The following is a 17,812-nucleotide window of genomic DNA, read 5'->3' as shown; positions in this document are numbered from 1 at the left end:
TGTGTGTGTGTGTGTGTGTGTGTGTGGGTGGGTGGGTGGGTGGGTGGGTGGGTGGGTGGGTGGGTGTGGGATCTGGATTGGGGTCATGTTTCGTGACTGCACTCACCCGTCGAGGTTTATTTTGGCGGTGGGCGTGGTCGACGCTTGGTGCTGGTGCGGTCATCATAACGGCAACAGCCAATCACAGTAGATCTACGTGTGTTCCAGTTAGTGTCCTCGCAACGATAGAAATAAGCGTGTGTGCGCGTGCGTCTAACCTCCTAAGAAATTGAACAGATTTCGGTTGCCACTTCCTGTAAGGGGTCGCACACCCACTGATCCAGAAGCCATTTAAGATTGTTGGACACCGTCTGCGGGAGAGAACACAGACACCAGTTAACAGTGATGGATGTTTGCGTATCTGTGTGTATAATGGTATTTCTCCGTAAGTAAGGAATTAGTTTTTTTGGTAAACATACGAGATTGTTTCAACATGACACGAGTATTACGATCCTGGATTCTTTCTTGGCCCATTGTTCCAGCGTTCCACCAAAGTCTACTGAAAATCCATCTTGTCCTTTTTGAATAATCCCTCTGACAAACAAACAAATTAACCAACAAACAAGGAAGCAAAACGGACAGCGGCAAAAAAAGGCGAAATAAGAATCCAAGCAGAAATTCTTTGACAGCTGTTGGTGCGAAGGTTGAAACTTTTCAGAAGTTTTTCAAAGTGCGAGATATTTTTTTCTTCTCTTTCCGGCTCACGGTGTGAAACTCTTCATGACGTGAGATGTTCCAGCGGAGCGCCGGTGTTTCTCACACTCACTTCCTGTCGAGTCTTTCCCCCTGACGAACTAAGGTATCAAACCTAATGATTTAAAAAAACAACCTTTCACAGCATCATGTTTCGGAGACACAATCGTTCATATTTAAAGAGAGTTTTAGTATTTTTTTTTTATTGCAGATGAAAGGTTCCAGGTGCGATGCCACAGATGACAGTAAATACAGTCTGTGCTGTGGCTGCAGCTTCTCTGGAGTTTATTTTGTTATTTTTATGGATTTTTAAAATGTATGCAGACCGTTTCATTTCAGATTTATTCTGCAGCAAAATGTTTTCATTTCGTCTCTTGAGATTCTTTTTGGTTTCTCTGCGTCTTAAAGAAAATAAACATCGTTCCTGCAAATAACACTCCATCGTCTCCCTCCTCTCCTCTTCTCCCTCCTCTCCGTCCTCTTCCTCCTCTCCTCCTCTCCTCTTCTCCCTCCTCTCTGTCCTCTTCCTCCTCTCCTCTTCTCCCTTCTCCTCTTCCTCCTTTCCTTTTCTCCCTTCCTCTCCCTTCCTCTCCTTCTCTTCTCCTCTCCTCTTCTCCCTCCTCTTCCTCCTCTTCCTCCTCTCCTCCTCTCCCTCGTCTCCCTCCTTTCCTTTTCTCCCTTCCTCTCCCTCTTCTCCTCCTCTCCTCTTCTCCTCCTCTCCTCTTCCTCCTCTCCTTCTCCCTTCCTCTCCCTCCTCTCCTCCTCTCCTCTTCTCCCTCCTCTCCATCCTCTTCCTCCTCTCCTCCTCTCCTCCTCTCCCTCCTCTCCTTCTCCCTTCCTCTCCCTCCTCACCTCCTCTCCTCTTCTCCCTCCTCTCCATCCTCTTCCTCCTCTCCTCCTCTCCCTCCTCTCCTCCTCTCCCTCCTCTCCTTCTCCCTTCCTCTCCCTCTTCTCCCTCTCCATCCTCCTCGTCTCCTCGTCTCCTTCCTCCTCTCCCTCCCTGTCTGAGTGTCTGGAAACATCCACATCAGTGTGAGAGTGACAATGTAGGTCTAAGTGGCAGGAAAGTGAAGCGCGCAGCACTTCATTAATGTGCAGCATCGCCCCACTCGCTCACTCTCTCTGTCCGTGTACTCGCTCGCCAGGCGCAGACCACTTCATTTGGTCCGAGAGATAGAAAGGACAGGCCCCCGATGGATTCTCCTATTAATCTTTAATGAGCCCCCGGGCCTCGAAAAACTGCCCCGCCCCGCCTCTTTCTCCACATCCCGGAAACAAACAATGACTCGGCTTGAAAACACATCGCCCCCTCCCCGTACCTGTGTCTGCCCCGTGAGCCATTAACCCCCCCCCCCCCCCCCCAACTCTGCCCTGAATTATTAATATGGCTATCTGTCTCTCTGCCCACGCCCAGCGACGGGAAAGGGCGTCGTCTTGATGGTGCGGTCGAGTGGGTGTGGCGAAGACGTTTGGACTTCGGCGGGGTGGGGGGCGAACTGCACGAGTTGTCGTCGTCGGAAGCAAAACAACGATTTGTCTCTGACGGGAGAAAACTGAACTCATTCGCTCCTCGCTCCCCGTCGTCTCCCGATGAATATTGAACAACGTCAGGCGTTCTTCTGAGGCTCTTTGCGTCGTTACCGTTGGAGTGTTTCAGCTTTTCACGGATTTAATAGTCTGGATCTTCCAGAACAGTAAAGGGTCGATGCAGTACTAGTAAATAAATCAGAGGCTCGCAGCGTATAGTGGAGAACACGTTTTTGGCAACGTAGAGAAACACATTTTACAGTAGGACTGTTGTCTTTATAAATGTGCTCAGTCCTTTATGGAGAAAAAACTCTCCGTCTTCTTCATAATCTTGCACACACGCGCTTATAGTTCAAGTCTCGTCAGGAGATCAAGGCAGAACAATTTAATATTCTTCTTGACTCAGGGATTTACACTCCGCAGTCTTTCTTTTTGACGATGGGGGAATATTTAATCCCCGACATCTTGACTCTCATCCACTTAAAATCCTCGCGGAGGGCCTGTAAGGTGCAAAAATATTATTCAGTTTAATCTTCTGAATTTGGAGTAAAGACACATGGAGTGGGAAGAGGAGAGTTGATACTGGGTGACGGCTTTACTTTCCCTCTTCTTACATTTATGATACAACTTCCTACTTTACTTGTGTCGGGCTGGAAAAATGACCAATGTCTGCGGACATCAAGGAAACGTGCATTCATGTCCAAATGCTTTCAGTGATTAATCAATTAGTGTTTCTTCATTTCTATTTAATTTGATCTATCTTTCATATCCAAGGTGCACTGAAGATGAGGGATAACTCACTTCCAACATTTTCCCAAGAAAAGCCAACACTGACAAAAACGTCTACACATAATTTATAGGAATCTTGATATTTATGAACACCGTCTAACCCAACAAAATATCCATGTGCATATGCAATAACACAATTACTAAATTATAATTAATGATTCCAAGAAGTTTTCTTGTTGATGATTTGAATCAACAGATTTTTTTGTCACCTTGAAAATATAAATAGTTGATTAAGGAAACAGTTACATTCATACATCTTTACAGTGGACAACAGTCAGCCAAATGAATGAGTGTACTGTAAACACACACACACACACACACACACACACACACACACACACACACACACACACACACACACACACACACACACACACACACACACACACGTGTGCACATGCTCGCACGCTCGCCCCTGCAGCTCCACGTCCTCTGGGCACCTCATAGTGTCATGGCAACCGCACGGCAGCCACGGTAACGGAGGGGGCTCATTTTCATACTGATGAGGTGGACGGTTGCCCCGCGCTCGTCTCTCTCCTCTCCGATGTCGCCCTGCAATTTTAATGACCTTCTTTGTCTGCTTCTCGTTTTTCTCTCCTCTTTGCTCTGCGTTCCCTCGCCGCGTGGGCGTGCGTGCATGCGTGTGTGTGCGCGCGCGTGCGTGTCATGAGTCTCAGCTGAAGCTGAAGGGCGTTTATTTTTATACGTGTGGACTTCGTCAGGTCAGCAGCTCAGACCATTTCTTTACCTGGTGAACACTTTTTTAAAGGTCGTCATTCTTCGACAGAAAGGGGGAAAACAAAGCTGGAGACGTTTTACCAGGATCAGACTGCACAACAGACGTATGGTGTCAACTTGAAAACATTTAGATGTGAGAACAGCGACCGGTCGTCTTATCCACAACGCAGAAAAATATCATCGGTCTCCGATTTGTCACGTGACGACCATATGATGTAACGTGAAAAGAAAAGATGGCCGCCAAGGTCGCGAACACAAACACGTGATGGGCGAAGCCGTCTCACTCGTCTCCTGCTTGTGTTTCTGTGTTTTGTTCTCAAGGAGGACGAGGCAGGGGAAGAAGAAAACGGCCGGATCGAGCCGCTCGGTCGAGCCGACTCCTGCATGGACCACACCCCCGTGAGGTCACTCGAGTAAGTCCCGCCCCCGTGGAGCCGCCGCTGGCAGCTTCGTTTTGTCTTGTGCACTTCCTGCTGCTAACATCACGTCGCTGTGTATTTAGGAAGATGATTCCAAAATGTGTTTTCCACCATTTTGGAAAATTGACACCTGTTGTCTCAAATGGAGGATCATTGATTGAGTTTAAGGTCTTTTGCTTATCAAGTAGTTGCAAAATCTTTTGATATATTGGTTAAAAAAATTTAACACGACAACGCTTTCCAAATTAATTTTCTATATTTACCAAAAAGAAAAATCAGATTCATTATCATTCAATAAATTTTTTTGTAGTTTTTGCCATAATTTCCATCGGGAGTTATGACTCTGAACACAACAATAATTTAATATGCATGTTGCTGTGTTCAAAGATATCAGCGATTATGTAAGAGCCCGACCGATTTATCCGTTGTCTAATAAATCAGATGATGTGAGCCTTTCATTATTTTTATATTTGTTTTCTGGTTACTTATTGTCATTTATTATAATACATTTCAAGCCCCAATTACAATCACACAAGACTTTCATAACATTTTTTAAACATAAATATCAGCCAATATATCGGTATCAGAAGTTTTATTCAATGGCATCTGCTCCAAATATAAAAATCCTCATCGCTCGGTCTCTAATGAAGCTGCTGAGCACATTTAATGGCCCAAACTATGAAAACCAACACACGACTTATATGAAATATGAATTTCTCTTTGTCATAATCCAGGTTTGATTGTAGGAAGAAAAAAAAAACTAATTTCCAGCCCCGCGTTCCTCATTTACATAATTCTCTATCCCGATCCTCGTCTCGCCGCCAGAGCTCGTCCCACGCACTCACCCCGCTCGACTCCGCTCTTATTAACAACCGTGTTCTGTTTTGTTGTTCTGCTCCGTTGCATGCTTCCAGTTTAATATGCAGGTACGGTATTGTTGTTATTATTCCTGTGATTTCCCAGAGAATCCGGCTCCTCTCGCCGACCGCCACTCGGCTGTCAACAAGGGGAGCAGAGGTTTTTTGTTGTTCCCCGAGCTAATCACAGCCATTGTATCAAAGCTGTGAGGTGTGATCGGATCCAGCATCTTATAAAGATGTGTGTGTGTGTGTGTGTGTGTGTGTGTGTGTGTGTGTGTGTGTGTGTGTGTGTGTGTGTGTGTGTGTGTGTGTGTGTGTGTGTGTGTGTGTGTGTGTGTGTGTGTGTGTGTGTTTTTGACGTCGGAAAACGCAAATAGCGCCGACTGTGTTCTGTGCTTTTAAAAAATGTTTTACAGTCTCGGGCTTCGTCGGATGATGCAGATAAAGTTTGGATTCATTTGAATGTTTTCTCTCCTTCCTCGAGCCTGTACTGTTTCTTCAGCTGTGCAGAGGAGTTTGAGCATCAACCAGGCTATATCAGTTTTAAAAGAAAAACACAAAAGAGCATATTATACCTCTACAAGTTGACATTTTCAGCAGTTTTATTTATTTTTCAAACAATGTGTAGTTTCATTCTGGCCAGTGGTGAACGAGTCACGTTGCTTTTTTTCCCCCCTTCATTTTCCACATAAAGACAGAGATGCGTCTAACGAAGACATTAAACATAGATGTTTTCCTCCAAACAGGAATTGATTATAGGTTTGATGTTGAAGACACCAAAGTTCGCCTAAAGTTGTGATGCTTAAAAAGAAAAGAAAAAAGTCCCTTCATTACAATAGAGGATTTTAGATTTTATTTTAATTCATGTATTTTGTTTCATCGCCGCCTCTTATATATATATATATACAGTATATATATATATATACTGTATATATTAAATCGTGTGTGTGGGTGTGGGATTTAGAAAACCTTGTCGTCCTTGTTTTCCTTCACATGACTTTGATTTATTTGGACTGCTCAGTTTTATTGTTCTTTTCGTTTGTCTCCTTGTTGCTTTCTGTTTTTATTCATTTATTTAAACCACTGTTATTGTTGTTGTTGTTATTATCTCTTTTCTCTGTCACCATCTCATGTCCTGTTTTTGTTTTCGCCCACATGGTGTCACCCCTCTCCCCTCCCCTCACCCCACCCACCTCGGTCTCTCCGTCTTCCATCCGTCACCCGTCACCATCCATCCCAGAGACATAGTCAAACTGGTGGAGGTGTCAAACGACGGCGGGCCCCTGGGGATCCACGTGGTGCCTTTCAGTGGCAGGGACCGCAGGTAAATAAATAAATAGATAAATATATAATGTTATCCCCGAGCAGAGGAGGAGTGAAGGAGACGAGCGGGCGGATCTGGTGTCCGCTCCACACTGCCTGATGTTTTTTCCTTTTGATATAACGGTTAGAAACAATAGATATAGTTCCTTTAAATTAGATTCACGCTGCTTCAATCGTACCCTTCTGAAAGTGACGTCAAGCGCCGAGAGAAACTGTCACTTGGTTTGACCAGAGCCCGTTTCTGAGTGAGCGTGGAATATAGTTAATATAATTATGAACGCCACCAAGTCCAGTTAGCATCCGCCACGTTACGCAGATTCACATTTGGCTCCGTCAGACGGTCATTCGTCTTCTTTCACTGTCCTCGGACTCCGAGCAGCGTGGAGGAAAAGTAAAAAGTAAATAATACTTGAAGCTGTTTATCTCCATCAATTCCAGTTCTTTGCAGACGACCTCGCTACTGCCCTCTAGGTGAACTGCAGCCGATTTCTGTACAACAGCATCAGCAGGAAGTGGACAGACTCCGACTGACCATATCTAGAAGGTCACAGATGAGTCAAAAAGAGCTCGGACACCGTTCAAAAATCATACAATCAGTTTTGCACTGGACGGGTTAGTCGTTCAAATTGGAAAACATGATTCTATAGGTGAAGGTTTTGTTTTAACCGCGATGTAGTTTAGTAAAAACAGTTCCTGTTGCAGTTCTCTCTTTGTCCACGTACAGTTTCTAGTCCTGTACTTTACAGAAAGACTACTTTTACCAATGTATTCTACTTTTAAGACTTTTAAAAAGAAATCAAATGAGAACGTTGCCTCCGTTAGCAGATGACTTGTGAGGCTTTAATTATAGACTCTTTAAAAAATGTCTTTCAACAAAATGTACTTTGTTGAATTTGGTAAAAAAAAATTATAATGTTTTTTCAGGATCAAGTGTACCGCATCACATGAAACACACACCTACACAAAAACACACACCAGACATTCCTCTGGTGCCCGTGTGTGTAATCACTTCATCACACACACACACACACACACACACACACACACACACACACACACCAGCATCGTGAAGCCATTTGCCAGTTTACAGTGATCAATCACATTGTTTAGTGGTTTGCAGGTGACCGTCATATTTCTCTGTCACTTTGGCTTTACTCTGTTCAAAGAACACACTGAACAGCAACACACGCAGCACAACCCCCCCACGCACGCATGGGTACCCACAACACACACACACACACACACACACCCACACAGCTGGAACAAAGCTGCGATGGAATTAGAGGAATTTCACGACACCTGGTTTAAATATCTTTAAACTCCAGAGGCAGTTTGTGATCCGACTCGTGCAGCTCGGTGTAGTTGAGGTTGTTGAATTACTGCTCAAAGTTTCACGAAGCCATGTAGGTCAGTCACAGACGGATCTGGAGGCAACTTGTTTTCAGCCCGAGCTCAGAGGCGTGTTACCGCACCACTCTCTGCCCCGGGACTCGCAAATGTGATCAGCCACTTGCGACGCCACCGACGGCGGCGCTTTGTTGAAAAATCGAGATCCCACCACTTGTCTCCTCTCCGCCGGACAGATAGACGCCCGCAGCTTTCATCAGACAGATAGCCCCCTCCGCCGCGGCTAAAATGGCATTGTGTGCTCTCTCGCTCAAATTCAATCAGCGGGAAAATATCGTCTGTGAACTTTCTCCAACTCCTGAACTTCTTCTGCCCCTCCCCTGTAATCACATTCCCACGTTCATACCGAATTATAAGCCAGAGGCTCGGGGGGGGCTTTATGCCGCAGAGGCCTCGATCGGGTTTGTGTGCCCGTCTTTTCCCTTCCACAGACGTGGGTCTATATAATCCGCATGAAGGCGTCTTTTCAGGTGAAGTCCCCCTCTTGGCATTAAGCCGGTTCGCCACAGCGGATTACAGGGCGACGAGCGTGGCCGCTCGGGGCGGGTTGAAGCGCTACAGTGCGACAGACCCAACCACGTTTTTCCCCGAGGTTAGAATATTAACACCTGTAATGTAAAGCTTCAGTAAAGCCTCGTCCTCGGCCCAAGAAAAGAAGCCCCTGCTTTCACTCCTCATCGCAGTTGTGTTTCATTCGTAGCATTTCCTCCAAGTCAGGCGACGGCAGAGTAGACAATCTACTTCCTTTTTACACCGGCATGCGCGCGTGAATGGTCACGTGATTTACGTCTTCGGGCGTGCTAGTGTGGATAGGGGTTAAATCTGGTGCGGCGCTAAAGAATCACTCGCCTGGACGACGGTTGTTTTTGGTTTCAAACGCCGTTTAAAAATGAAAACGTCGAAGTGTGGAAGAAATGATACAAAACCCCCCCCCCCCGAATAGATAGGTTGAATATTAAAATGTAAAACGTTGAATCCGAGGTAGTTCTTTCTTTTGTATCATGTTGACACGAAAACCCTTGTGAACGTTTCAGGACCCTTGGCTTGTTGGTCAAGCGTCTGGAGCGGGGAGGGAAGGCCGAGCAGCTGGGCCTCTTCCAGGAGAACGACTGCATCGTCCGTATCAATAACGGAGACCTGCGGAACATCCGCTTTGAACAGTAAGGACGGCCGCTCGCCAGAGGAGGAGCTCCGATTGGCCCCTGGACTTCCCGTGTGATCTTTTGCTCCTCCTCCCCCTCCCTGCCTGCGCTGAGCTAACCTCCCCGTTTACCTCCTGTAGGTTGTTCCACCCTGATCGCGGTCTTTTCCATTTCCCCCCCTGTGCTTCAGTAACAGCTCCGCTGGACTCCTCCTATTGTCACACCGTTCTTTTCTGTTTCCCGTTCTCCGTCGGCAGGAATCGGGGAAATTAGGCTCCTAACATTCATAGCCTCTCTCTGCCTTTCAGCCTTGTTGCCGTCTCCTCCTGCTCTCATCCCCTGCCTAACCGAGACCCACCTGCTAACTCCCCCTCTCCCCCTCCCCTCTTATCTGGAGCCTGTGCGACGCATGCGGCATGCCGTGGCGCTGAGCAAATAATGTCACCTGCAGTGTCGGGGACGCAGTGATGCGTACGTGTGTGTTTGATCTGTTTTCTGCTACCAGCTACATGTATGTCTTCATCTGCGATTGTGCAATTAATGGGTGATATGAAGTTTATCTTTCCCCCTGGAAATACAGGTCACTCAAATCACACAGTTTAATTAGGATTTCATCGTTTGTTTCGGGGTTTTTTAACCTCGTTTCGCAGACGGATCATGTTGGTTTTCCTCTCTTGAGGCTTTCGGATGTTTTGTTCACAGTGCCGCCTGCTGGGAAACAGGAAGTTACATACTTTTACGTGTCCTCTGCCTCTCGCAGGTCGACCAGATTCCCCCGATAAAAAAATTTGGTCCGCTAAGGTGCGAGGGCGTTGACGAACAAATTGACCATCTATTGAACGCTGTTGCCGCGGCGACGCATCGTTTCGCCCATCAAATCCGAATGCGTGTGTTTGAGGGGGCGTGGGGATGCTTAGAAGCCCCGCGATACTTGGCAGACATGTTAAGAGTTGCAATTCCTGATGTCTGAAATGGCTTTTTTAGTCTTAATTGTGTCAAAATGGCTCGATAGCAAACCCCTACAACAAAAGTCAAGGCCACAACCTTTAAATAAAAAACTGTGACAAGAGATCGCTGGATGCATTTTGGCTGAACTGACCCTTTAATCCCCGTCACGTCACCGTGTCCCAGGCAACCAGACGAACAGCGTCGGTACAAGAGCGTCAACAGTTGCTCTCGTAATTCAAACGGTATTTTTATAACCACTGCCACTCGATCCGGCCCGAAGTGGTGAAAAGTTGTGCGAGACGACACCCGTCCTCCGGGGGGGGAGGTTATTAATGTCTGGGAGAAATAAATTTGGCTCGGAATTTTCACTCGCACAATTCTCAGGAGGGGAGGGGAAGTTTGAGTCGTCATTTACGGGGCGCGACGAGCAAATAGAAATTCCGGGGGGCCCCCGGCGTTATTCCCCTCCCCGAGAAAAACGTCCGTTCAGCTGTCGGTCAGCGAGGGAAGGAGCCGAGGCTCAGTCTCGCTTTGTTGAAACAGGTGGTGCTAACAAGGCTCCGCTGTTCCAGGGCGCTGACAGGCGACATAAGTTTCCATTCACACCTACTGTACGTGAGCTCACGGCGAAGGGGGCTTAAGAGAAGGATTCTCTGCATTCTCTCCCGTCGTGACAGAGGAATCTTTCATCTGGAGCCAAATGAGGCGGATTATGTGATGGATCTGTCGAGGGGAGGAGGAGGAGGAGGGTTCGCTCTCCTTTTTTTTTAAAGAAACGCTAGCGCCGGCCATAAGTATTAATTAACTTGTCAGAATGTTCAGGTGGGGGCGAACATGGATTTAGTACAGTGTGTAATGTGTGTGTGTGTGTGAGAAAGAGAGAGATTAGGTCGGTGGAGTTTGTGCTGACAAGTATGAACGCAGGTTATTATTGTTAGCAGATGCCCATAAAGATATTTCAGGGATTAAATCAGTCAAATAATCTCTGTCTCCCTTCGTCTCCAGAGCCCAGAACATGTTCCGTCAGGCCATGCGCTCGCCGGTCATCATGTTCCACGTGGTGCCGTCGTCCACCAAGGCGCACTACGAGCAGCTGTCCCACGCCGAGCGCAACCCGGCGTACGCCTCGGGTCGCTTGAGCCCCGACTCGGTGAGCGGCAGCACCGTCTCCGGCGGCGTTGGCGTGGACCACACCCCGCAGCGGATGTCCCGCCACGGCTCCCAGACGCACGCGCACGCCCATCCGCCGCACCCCCACCCGCACGCCCACCCGGACCTCCAGAGCGACCCCGGCCTCCCGCCTCTGACTCACCCGGCGGTCACCGCCGCCAAGCCTCCGACGGGACACGCCCACTCGCCGCAGAGGGCGCCGAACTCCGCCACCCCGACGGGCGGGTACGCCAAGAAAGTCGGGCGGAGACTCAACATCCAGCTGAAGAAAGGTGAGGAGAAGAAAAGGTGCCAACTCATTCCCAGAGACGTAAAAAATGACCTAAGTGCTCAGAGAGGCGGCGTTCAGTAGACGTTTATAAATCTATAAAAACACACAAGTCTTTATTGTTATTGTGGATAAACAGACGCATCAGAGCCGACTTGATGTATTACATCATTTTGTTTTTGAAAGTATCAGCTGATTCGTTGTGTCTGTGAAATTCCCACATCACGCTTTTTTTTAATTCCTCTGGCTTCCGAGAACAAGTGGGGATCCTTTGTGATTTCCTTCACTTTGTTTTCCAACTGCATCAACAAGCAATTTCCCCGGAACCACGATGTAACGGGCTTAAGGAACAGCCGGAGTGTCACCGCACCAGAGTCCCGGACTCTGCACGGTTATCTGCGAGGTGCAAAGTCGGGGGGGAGATCTCGCTTGACTGACAGCTGGCACAGGTGGTGCAAACCTGCGCCAACAAGGAGAGCAGGTGTCGGCGCCAGGTCGCGGGGGCTGGAGAGCTTGTTGCTAAGCAGCCGGCGGGTCCCCGTGTTCTGTCAAATGCCACAGCGACGGAGTCTGACAGGGGCGGCACCATATGCCTGCTGAAGTTTGAAATCTCTCCTCTCTCTCTCTCCCGGGGGCTGGAATCAAGCCAGACAACTTGAAACATAAAAACACCCATCTGCTTGTTGCATATTCCGTCCTGGCCTCGTGGCTACTTCCACTTGTTCCTCTGTCAACGGTTGTTTTTCTCCTTTTGTCAAAATAGCCGGACAACAAAAAAAAATTGCAACGTTTGCCGGGAGATGAGTTATGTTCCCAGTCACAGATGTGATCTCTTCTCTCGTCCCCACCTCCTCTCGTCTGGGGGGATTAGCGGTGATTCCCCCCAGGAAGGGGCCGTTTCGGCTCCTCTTTTGTTCATGTGCTCGAATCAAACAGGCCCGGCAAAATCCCGCCGAGTATCACGAAATCTGTCAGAGAAGAGAATCCCGTTGCTGAGGTCTGTCTTAATCAAGCTGATGGCAGTTCTTCTTTCTTCTTCTAAAAAGATCCTCCTCCATTGTTTTTTGAAGCCCCAGACGCTGCAGGCGTTCACCGCCGGGGATAATGCAGCACAGCACCTCGTCTGCCTGCGAGAAGTTGATTGGCTCATCAATGTTTGATGGTGGAGGTGAAAAACAGAATAGCTAAGTGTTCTGCTTTTCTTCGCATCAGCTCAGTCAGACGAGCCGGTGAGGATGAGGGCCTGCGCTCTTGATACAGCACGGAGGCTCGTAGTTGTTCTTTAATATCAACTTTGTTTAACATTCTCTCGCGCGCACACACACACACACACACACACACACACACACACACACACACACACACACACACGCACACACACAGACATTTTGGAACAGCGTCTGCACAAAGCTCTCTGAACAGTGCATGTGTCTCGATCAGAGCTGTGAGAGCGCAGGAAGTGACCAGATGCGATGCTGGAAGATTCCATCCTAAAAAGCCTTCTCTCCTCACCTCTCGTTGACGTCCCCCCCCCCCCCCCCACACACACAGGTCCCGAGGGACTCGGCTTCAGCATCACGTCGCGGGACGTTCCCATCGGAGGCTCGGCGCCCATCTACGTGAAGAACATACTGCCTCGGGGAGCTGCCATCCAAGATGGCCGCCTCAAGGCAGGAGACCGGCTGCTGGAGGTGAGAACGTGTCAAAGGGGCAGTGAACACGGACTGTCCACGTCCGAGTAGTGGAAGATGTTTCCTCCCAAGATTGGAGGAGGAATATTTTAGCAGGATTAAAACATAAAAAATAAAAAGTTCCTTTTGTCTGATGGATTTAAAGTGTAACTAGTCAATGTCAGGTTTCTGTTTTTAAAATGGAAATCGAGCGTCCTGGAATTGAAATCGAAAGAAAATGTTGCCACACTCCATCTCGTGCACCGCGAGCTTCACAGGCTTTTGAAGTTTGTGTTATGGATTCTGTTCTACAGTTTTCTCCCACAAAAATCCTTTGATCCGCATGTTTGTTTCTCTACCTAAACTTTTAATTTTTTTTTAACTAGTGATGAAATTACAAATCGATCTGTCATAATTTAAACGTAGCAATAAGCGGAAAAAGAGAATTTGGAGTGTTTTACCTCATTGCATGAATCCAGCCCCTTTGAAAGTATGCCCAACCCTCACCTGGCGTGTCTCCCGCTCAGGTGAACGGCGTGGACCTGAACGGGCGGACGCAGGAGGAGGTGGTGTGTCTGCTGAGGGCCACGCCCATGGGCGGTGCCGTGGGGCTGCTGATCCTGCGGCAGGAAGACACCTTCCTTCCCCGAGAAGCGGTGCGTATGTTTCTCACTCCTCAGAACATTCTCCCCTACCACTCTTCAGCCTGTCAGCAGCACAAGACATTTCACGTATACACAAGGTCCCTCCGTGCACGGATCAGTATTGACATCTGGTGTGTGTGTGTGTGTGTGTGTGTGTGTGTGTGTGTGTGTGTGTGTGTGTGTGTGTGTGTGTGTGTGTGTGTGTGTGTGTGTGTGTGTGTGTGTGTGTGTGTGTGTGTGTGTGTGTGTGTGTGTGTGTGTGTGTGTGTGTGTTGCCATGAGCGGCGTTAATCCCCCCCAGTGAGTGGCGTGCTGTCTTCTCATTTCCCCGCTAACACAACACGCCAGCCGAGCACGCGGGGCTGATTGTGCCGCTCTGTCGCCGCACTCCTCTCCATTAATCAAGCCGCGACTCGGCCTCGGGAGGGAAGACCTCCGTCGTTTCTCCTTATCTCCCTCACCCTCTCCTCCTCTTCCTCTCTCGCTCTCTCACTTCGCCCTCTGTCTTTTTCTTTATCTGTCACCCTCACTCCTCCTTTTTCCTTTAGTCACCAGTCCATTTTGTTCGGTAACCTCTCCTCTGAAATCTCTGCATTTCCACCTCTCTCTCTCTCTCTCTCTCTCTCTCTCTCTCTCTCTCTCTCTCTCTCTCTCTCTCTCTCTCTCTCTCTCTCGCACGCCGTGTTTCGCCTCCGAGCTCAGCGGCTCGATTGATGGATGTGAGGATGAGCGGAGAGACGCGGGGCAGGTAGTTGTAGGCACAGACTGAAAAACACACTTGGCCTGAATATCAATCGGGCGACGACATCCTTTTGCATATTACTCCGCGCAAACAGCCACACAACAAATCTGTGTCGCTTGTTGAGTGCGACCGCTGTCACTCAGGCGGCTGTAATACAGTCGGTGACGCCGGCGGCAACTGTCTGCTCACCTCAAGGTCCCCGTGCTTTTTCCAGCCGATGCCAGATGTTGTGCTCCCATTATCTTTGCAGAAGATGAGGTTCGATGTGTCTCGCACATCTGGGAGTTTTTCTAAAGAGGCAAAGTCATAACGGCCGGGACGAAAGAGAGGAAGAAGTCTGAAACACTGTCATGAGTTACAGCATCTAACGCCGAGTTCACACACTGCGATTTTAAAGCACGATTCCGCGCTCGCACGACAAATCCTGGAGCTGCGGCAAGCCGGAGGAAAGTCAGCGTGAACGACGCGATCAAAGTGATTCCCAGAGGCCTCGTCTGAGCGTCCGCTCAAACTACTTCCTGTTTCTGACCTGTCAACATGAGAGTATCCTGCAGTGTATTGAACACCACCGTTTCTTTCCGACGTCCATGGTGAAAGTGACAAACATTTCCTGTGTCGCGCGTTTATGGCGTATTTCCCCGTGTCACTTTCCCCGCGTGCGTTCTCGCGACGAAGCGTTCTTCGTTCGGAGACATTTCTCCCGGTGGAGGATCGTGAAGTGTGTGAACCCCCCTGTCTTTCGCAGACGAGTCACGCAGTGTGAACAGCACAACGACGGAAGGCGCCGCGATGACAAGACAACACGTCGCGTCGTATGAACGGCACAGAGGTCTGACCACATTGAGAATCCCGAGTCATAAAATGGGTTACAGCCTCGTCCCGCTCCGTCGTGATAGAAAAACGGTTCCTCCCTGCGCCCGCAGCAGACACTGGAGCCGTCACGGGCACAAGCAGCCGTTTGCTTTGCAAAGTACCGTGTCAATCAAAAAAGGCTGATTGCTGACAATTATCACAGCAGGGAGATGCAGACGAGGCTATTGGCTGCCTGTCGCCTGCGGGTGAAGTAAGATGGGGGGGGGGGGGGGGGGGGGGGGGGGGGCTGCCGCGCTGGTCGATACTCATCTTCAGATTAGAGCGCTGCCCCCGGAGTCCAGCTGACTGCGCGGTTGGACGGTAGGATTTATTTGGTCTGTGGTTATCAGACGCAGGAGGTGGGAGAGGGGAAGGGATCACGGGACCTCGAGGGAGACGAGGGTCCAGTGCACAAAACGAGCAGCTTCAGTCTTCATCTCAAGTGATGAGCGAGGGGGCTTATGGAGTCGGGCAGCCATTCAGCTCGGTGTATCAAACCCTAATGTCACGTAATGTAAAATAAAAGTCAACAGCTGTTGTATTAATTCTTCAGGCTGGTTGAACCGAAGCACGTTTTAAAAACAAGAACACGGTCCACTTATGTTTGTGATGTTTCTTCTTCGACGACAACTGAACAACCTGAATCGGTCTCGAAAACAACTTCATGATTAAAAAGAGCCGTCGAACTGGAGAGTTAGAAATAGAGCTGCAACAGTTTATCGATTAATAATCGACTACTAAATTAATCGCCAACTATTTTCAATATCGATTAATCGGTTCAAGTAGTTTTTATGAAGAAAAAAAAAGTCAAAATTCTCTGATTTCAGCTTCTTAAATGTGAATATTTTCAGGTTTCTTTGCTCCTCTATGACAGTCAATTAAATATCTATGGTGTGTGGACGAAACAAAACATTGTGTTGGTGGTTTGCGGGGAACACGATCAACATTTTTCACAATTTAACAACCTTTTTTTGGACCATAAACCGACAGATTAATCGATTATCAATCAATGCTATTATTTATTCTCTGCACGTTAATGCACATATATGTGAAAAAATGAAGTGTGTAAAAGCCTCGAGAGGCTCAACTGGAGGGTTGAAAGTCCAGTGCTCATCAAATAAGATCTGAAATCAAAGTCTTTTCAAAGAGCCGGAGCTCGAGATTCCGTGGATTTAATGAATCATGATTGATTTATTAATCAGGGAGTTATTTATTTTTGTCCCTGGGTGAAAAACGATCGGGGATGAACTGAGTTTCTCTCCTCGTGGCAGCCGGACAGTAAGAGAGGAGGACACACACAGAGAAACTCCATGGGGGTAAAAAAAGAAAACTGAAAGTGTGAAAGTGTGTGTGGAGGCACAGAGACGGGATCTTTGATTGGGGAGGAGGGTCGACACGTCTCCTTCGTCCCCCGAGCGAGGACGCCTTTGACGTTTCTGACATTTTTGTCCTTGAGTAGTTTCTAACACACAGTCTATCTGTCAAGTCGGAGCTTGCACACACACACACACACGCACAGAGCAATAACCACCCGTCTGTCTGCTGAGACTTATAATTTTCATATCCTGCATGGCCATTTATTCGTCAGCTCTCTTGTGCACAGATTTGTAACTGTTCCTTTCAGAAAGTGTTTTTGCTTGATTAACTTTTTTTGGTTCTTTCCCCCCTGTTCCATCCTCTAGAACGCCGAGCCCCAGATGCAAAGCCCCAGAGATTCGGTAAGACTCCGCCCCCAAAAGCTCTCACTCCTTTCTTCAGTCTTAAAAAACATGAAAACACAGAATGTTCTCACCCAGGTTCCACAACAGTAAACCATCCCTGGTGAATCAAAGAACATGTCGTGTGCGCGGTCAGAAACAATCTCCGTACCGATTGGCTCCCAACAAATCTCCGTGTTCCGTGGCTCTTCATCAGTATGGACCGGCTCGCACTGGTGTTGCTGCAGAGGATAATTTGCTCCATCCATCGCTCTCCTCGGAGACGTATTCGCCGGGCGAGGGCGCGGAGCGCGCGTGGGCGTTTGCAGTTATTCGACGGGCCGTGGACAAGGTTGTCAGTCCGCTCCTCTCGCCTGCAGACTCGCACCCGCGAGACGCGTGAGGCGAATGACAAACAGTCGGTTTAGTTTCTGTTTCACTTTATTTGGCGGGGATGAAATGCAGACGGAGCCGGAGCGTTCACGATCGCGGGCGCTTGACGTATATATTCCACAAATGAAAACCTGTGACGTCTCTTCAGTCTACTCATGTGAAAGGATGAGTTTGCAGCAGCATGTGCAGGATCTCACCGTTCCTCCGTCGCACACGACCCACCGACAGGATGTGCGCCGGCGGCAGCTGTTTAAAATCACATCTGTCTTTACCCGCTCATATTAAAAAGCTATTCCCGTTTTCATTAAACCCACCGTTTTACACACCGAGCTCCAGTTGTCAATCAACAACCGCAGACGTTTCACATCTGGCCTCGCCCTTCAGTTCGCATCTGGCCCGAGCGCAGGTTGAAATGGGCCCGCGTTTCAGCCGCGGCTCATTAGAAAAGCGTGATTTAACCGTTTAAAAATCTGATTTGCGGTCGCGCCGTA

General features: G+C 48.4%; 1 protein-coding gene across 11 annotated transcripts in view; it reads left to right on the top strand.

Annotated features, from left to right (window-relative positions):
• LOC118310358 (partitioning defective 3 homolog) overlaps positions 1-17,812 on the top strand; it is a 204,818-nt gene that overhangs the window by 88,371 nt on the left and 98,635 nt on the right. For 9 of the 11 annotated variants that reach the window (XM_035633238.2, XM_035633233.2, XM_035633237.2 and 6 more), the window contains exons 6-12: positions 4,108-4,199; positions 6,306-6,389; positions 8,830-8,955; positions 10,891-11,327; positions 12,875-13,014; positions 13,521-13,649; positions 16,914-16,949. In XM_035633238.2, the coding sequence (XP_035489131.2) occupies positions 4,108-4,199; positions 6,306-6,389; positions 8,830-8,955; positions 10,891-11,327; positions 12,875-13,014; positions 13,521-13,649; positions 16,914-16,949 (1,044 nt within the window). The remainder of the gene's footprint in view (positions 1-4,107; positions 4,200-6,305; positions 6,390-8,829; positions 8,956-10,890; positions 11,328-12,874; positions 13,015-13,520; positions 13,650-16,913; positions 16,950-17,812) is intronic. The other 2 variants (XM_035633234.2, XM_035633235.2) reach the window with 2 other exon arrangements.

The sequence above is a fragment of the Scophthalmus maximus genome, chromosome 5, assembly GCF_022379125.1.
Source record: "Scophthalmus maximus strain ysfricsl-2021 chromosome 5, ASM2237912v1, whole genome shotgun sequence".
Lineage (NCBI taxonomy): Eukaryota > Metazoa > Chordata > Actinopteri > Pleuronectiformes > Scophthalmidae > Scophthalmus > Scophthalmus maximus.
This window is presented reverse-complemented; position numbering and strand designations above follow the sequence as displayed.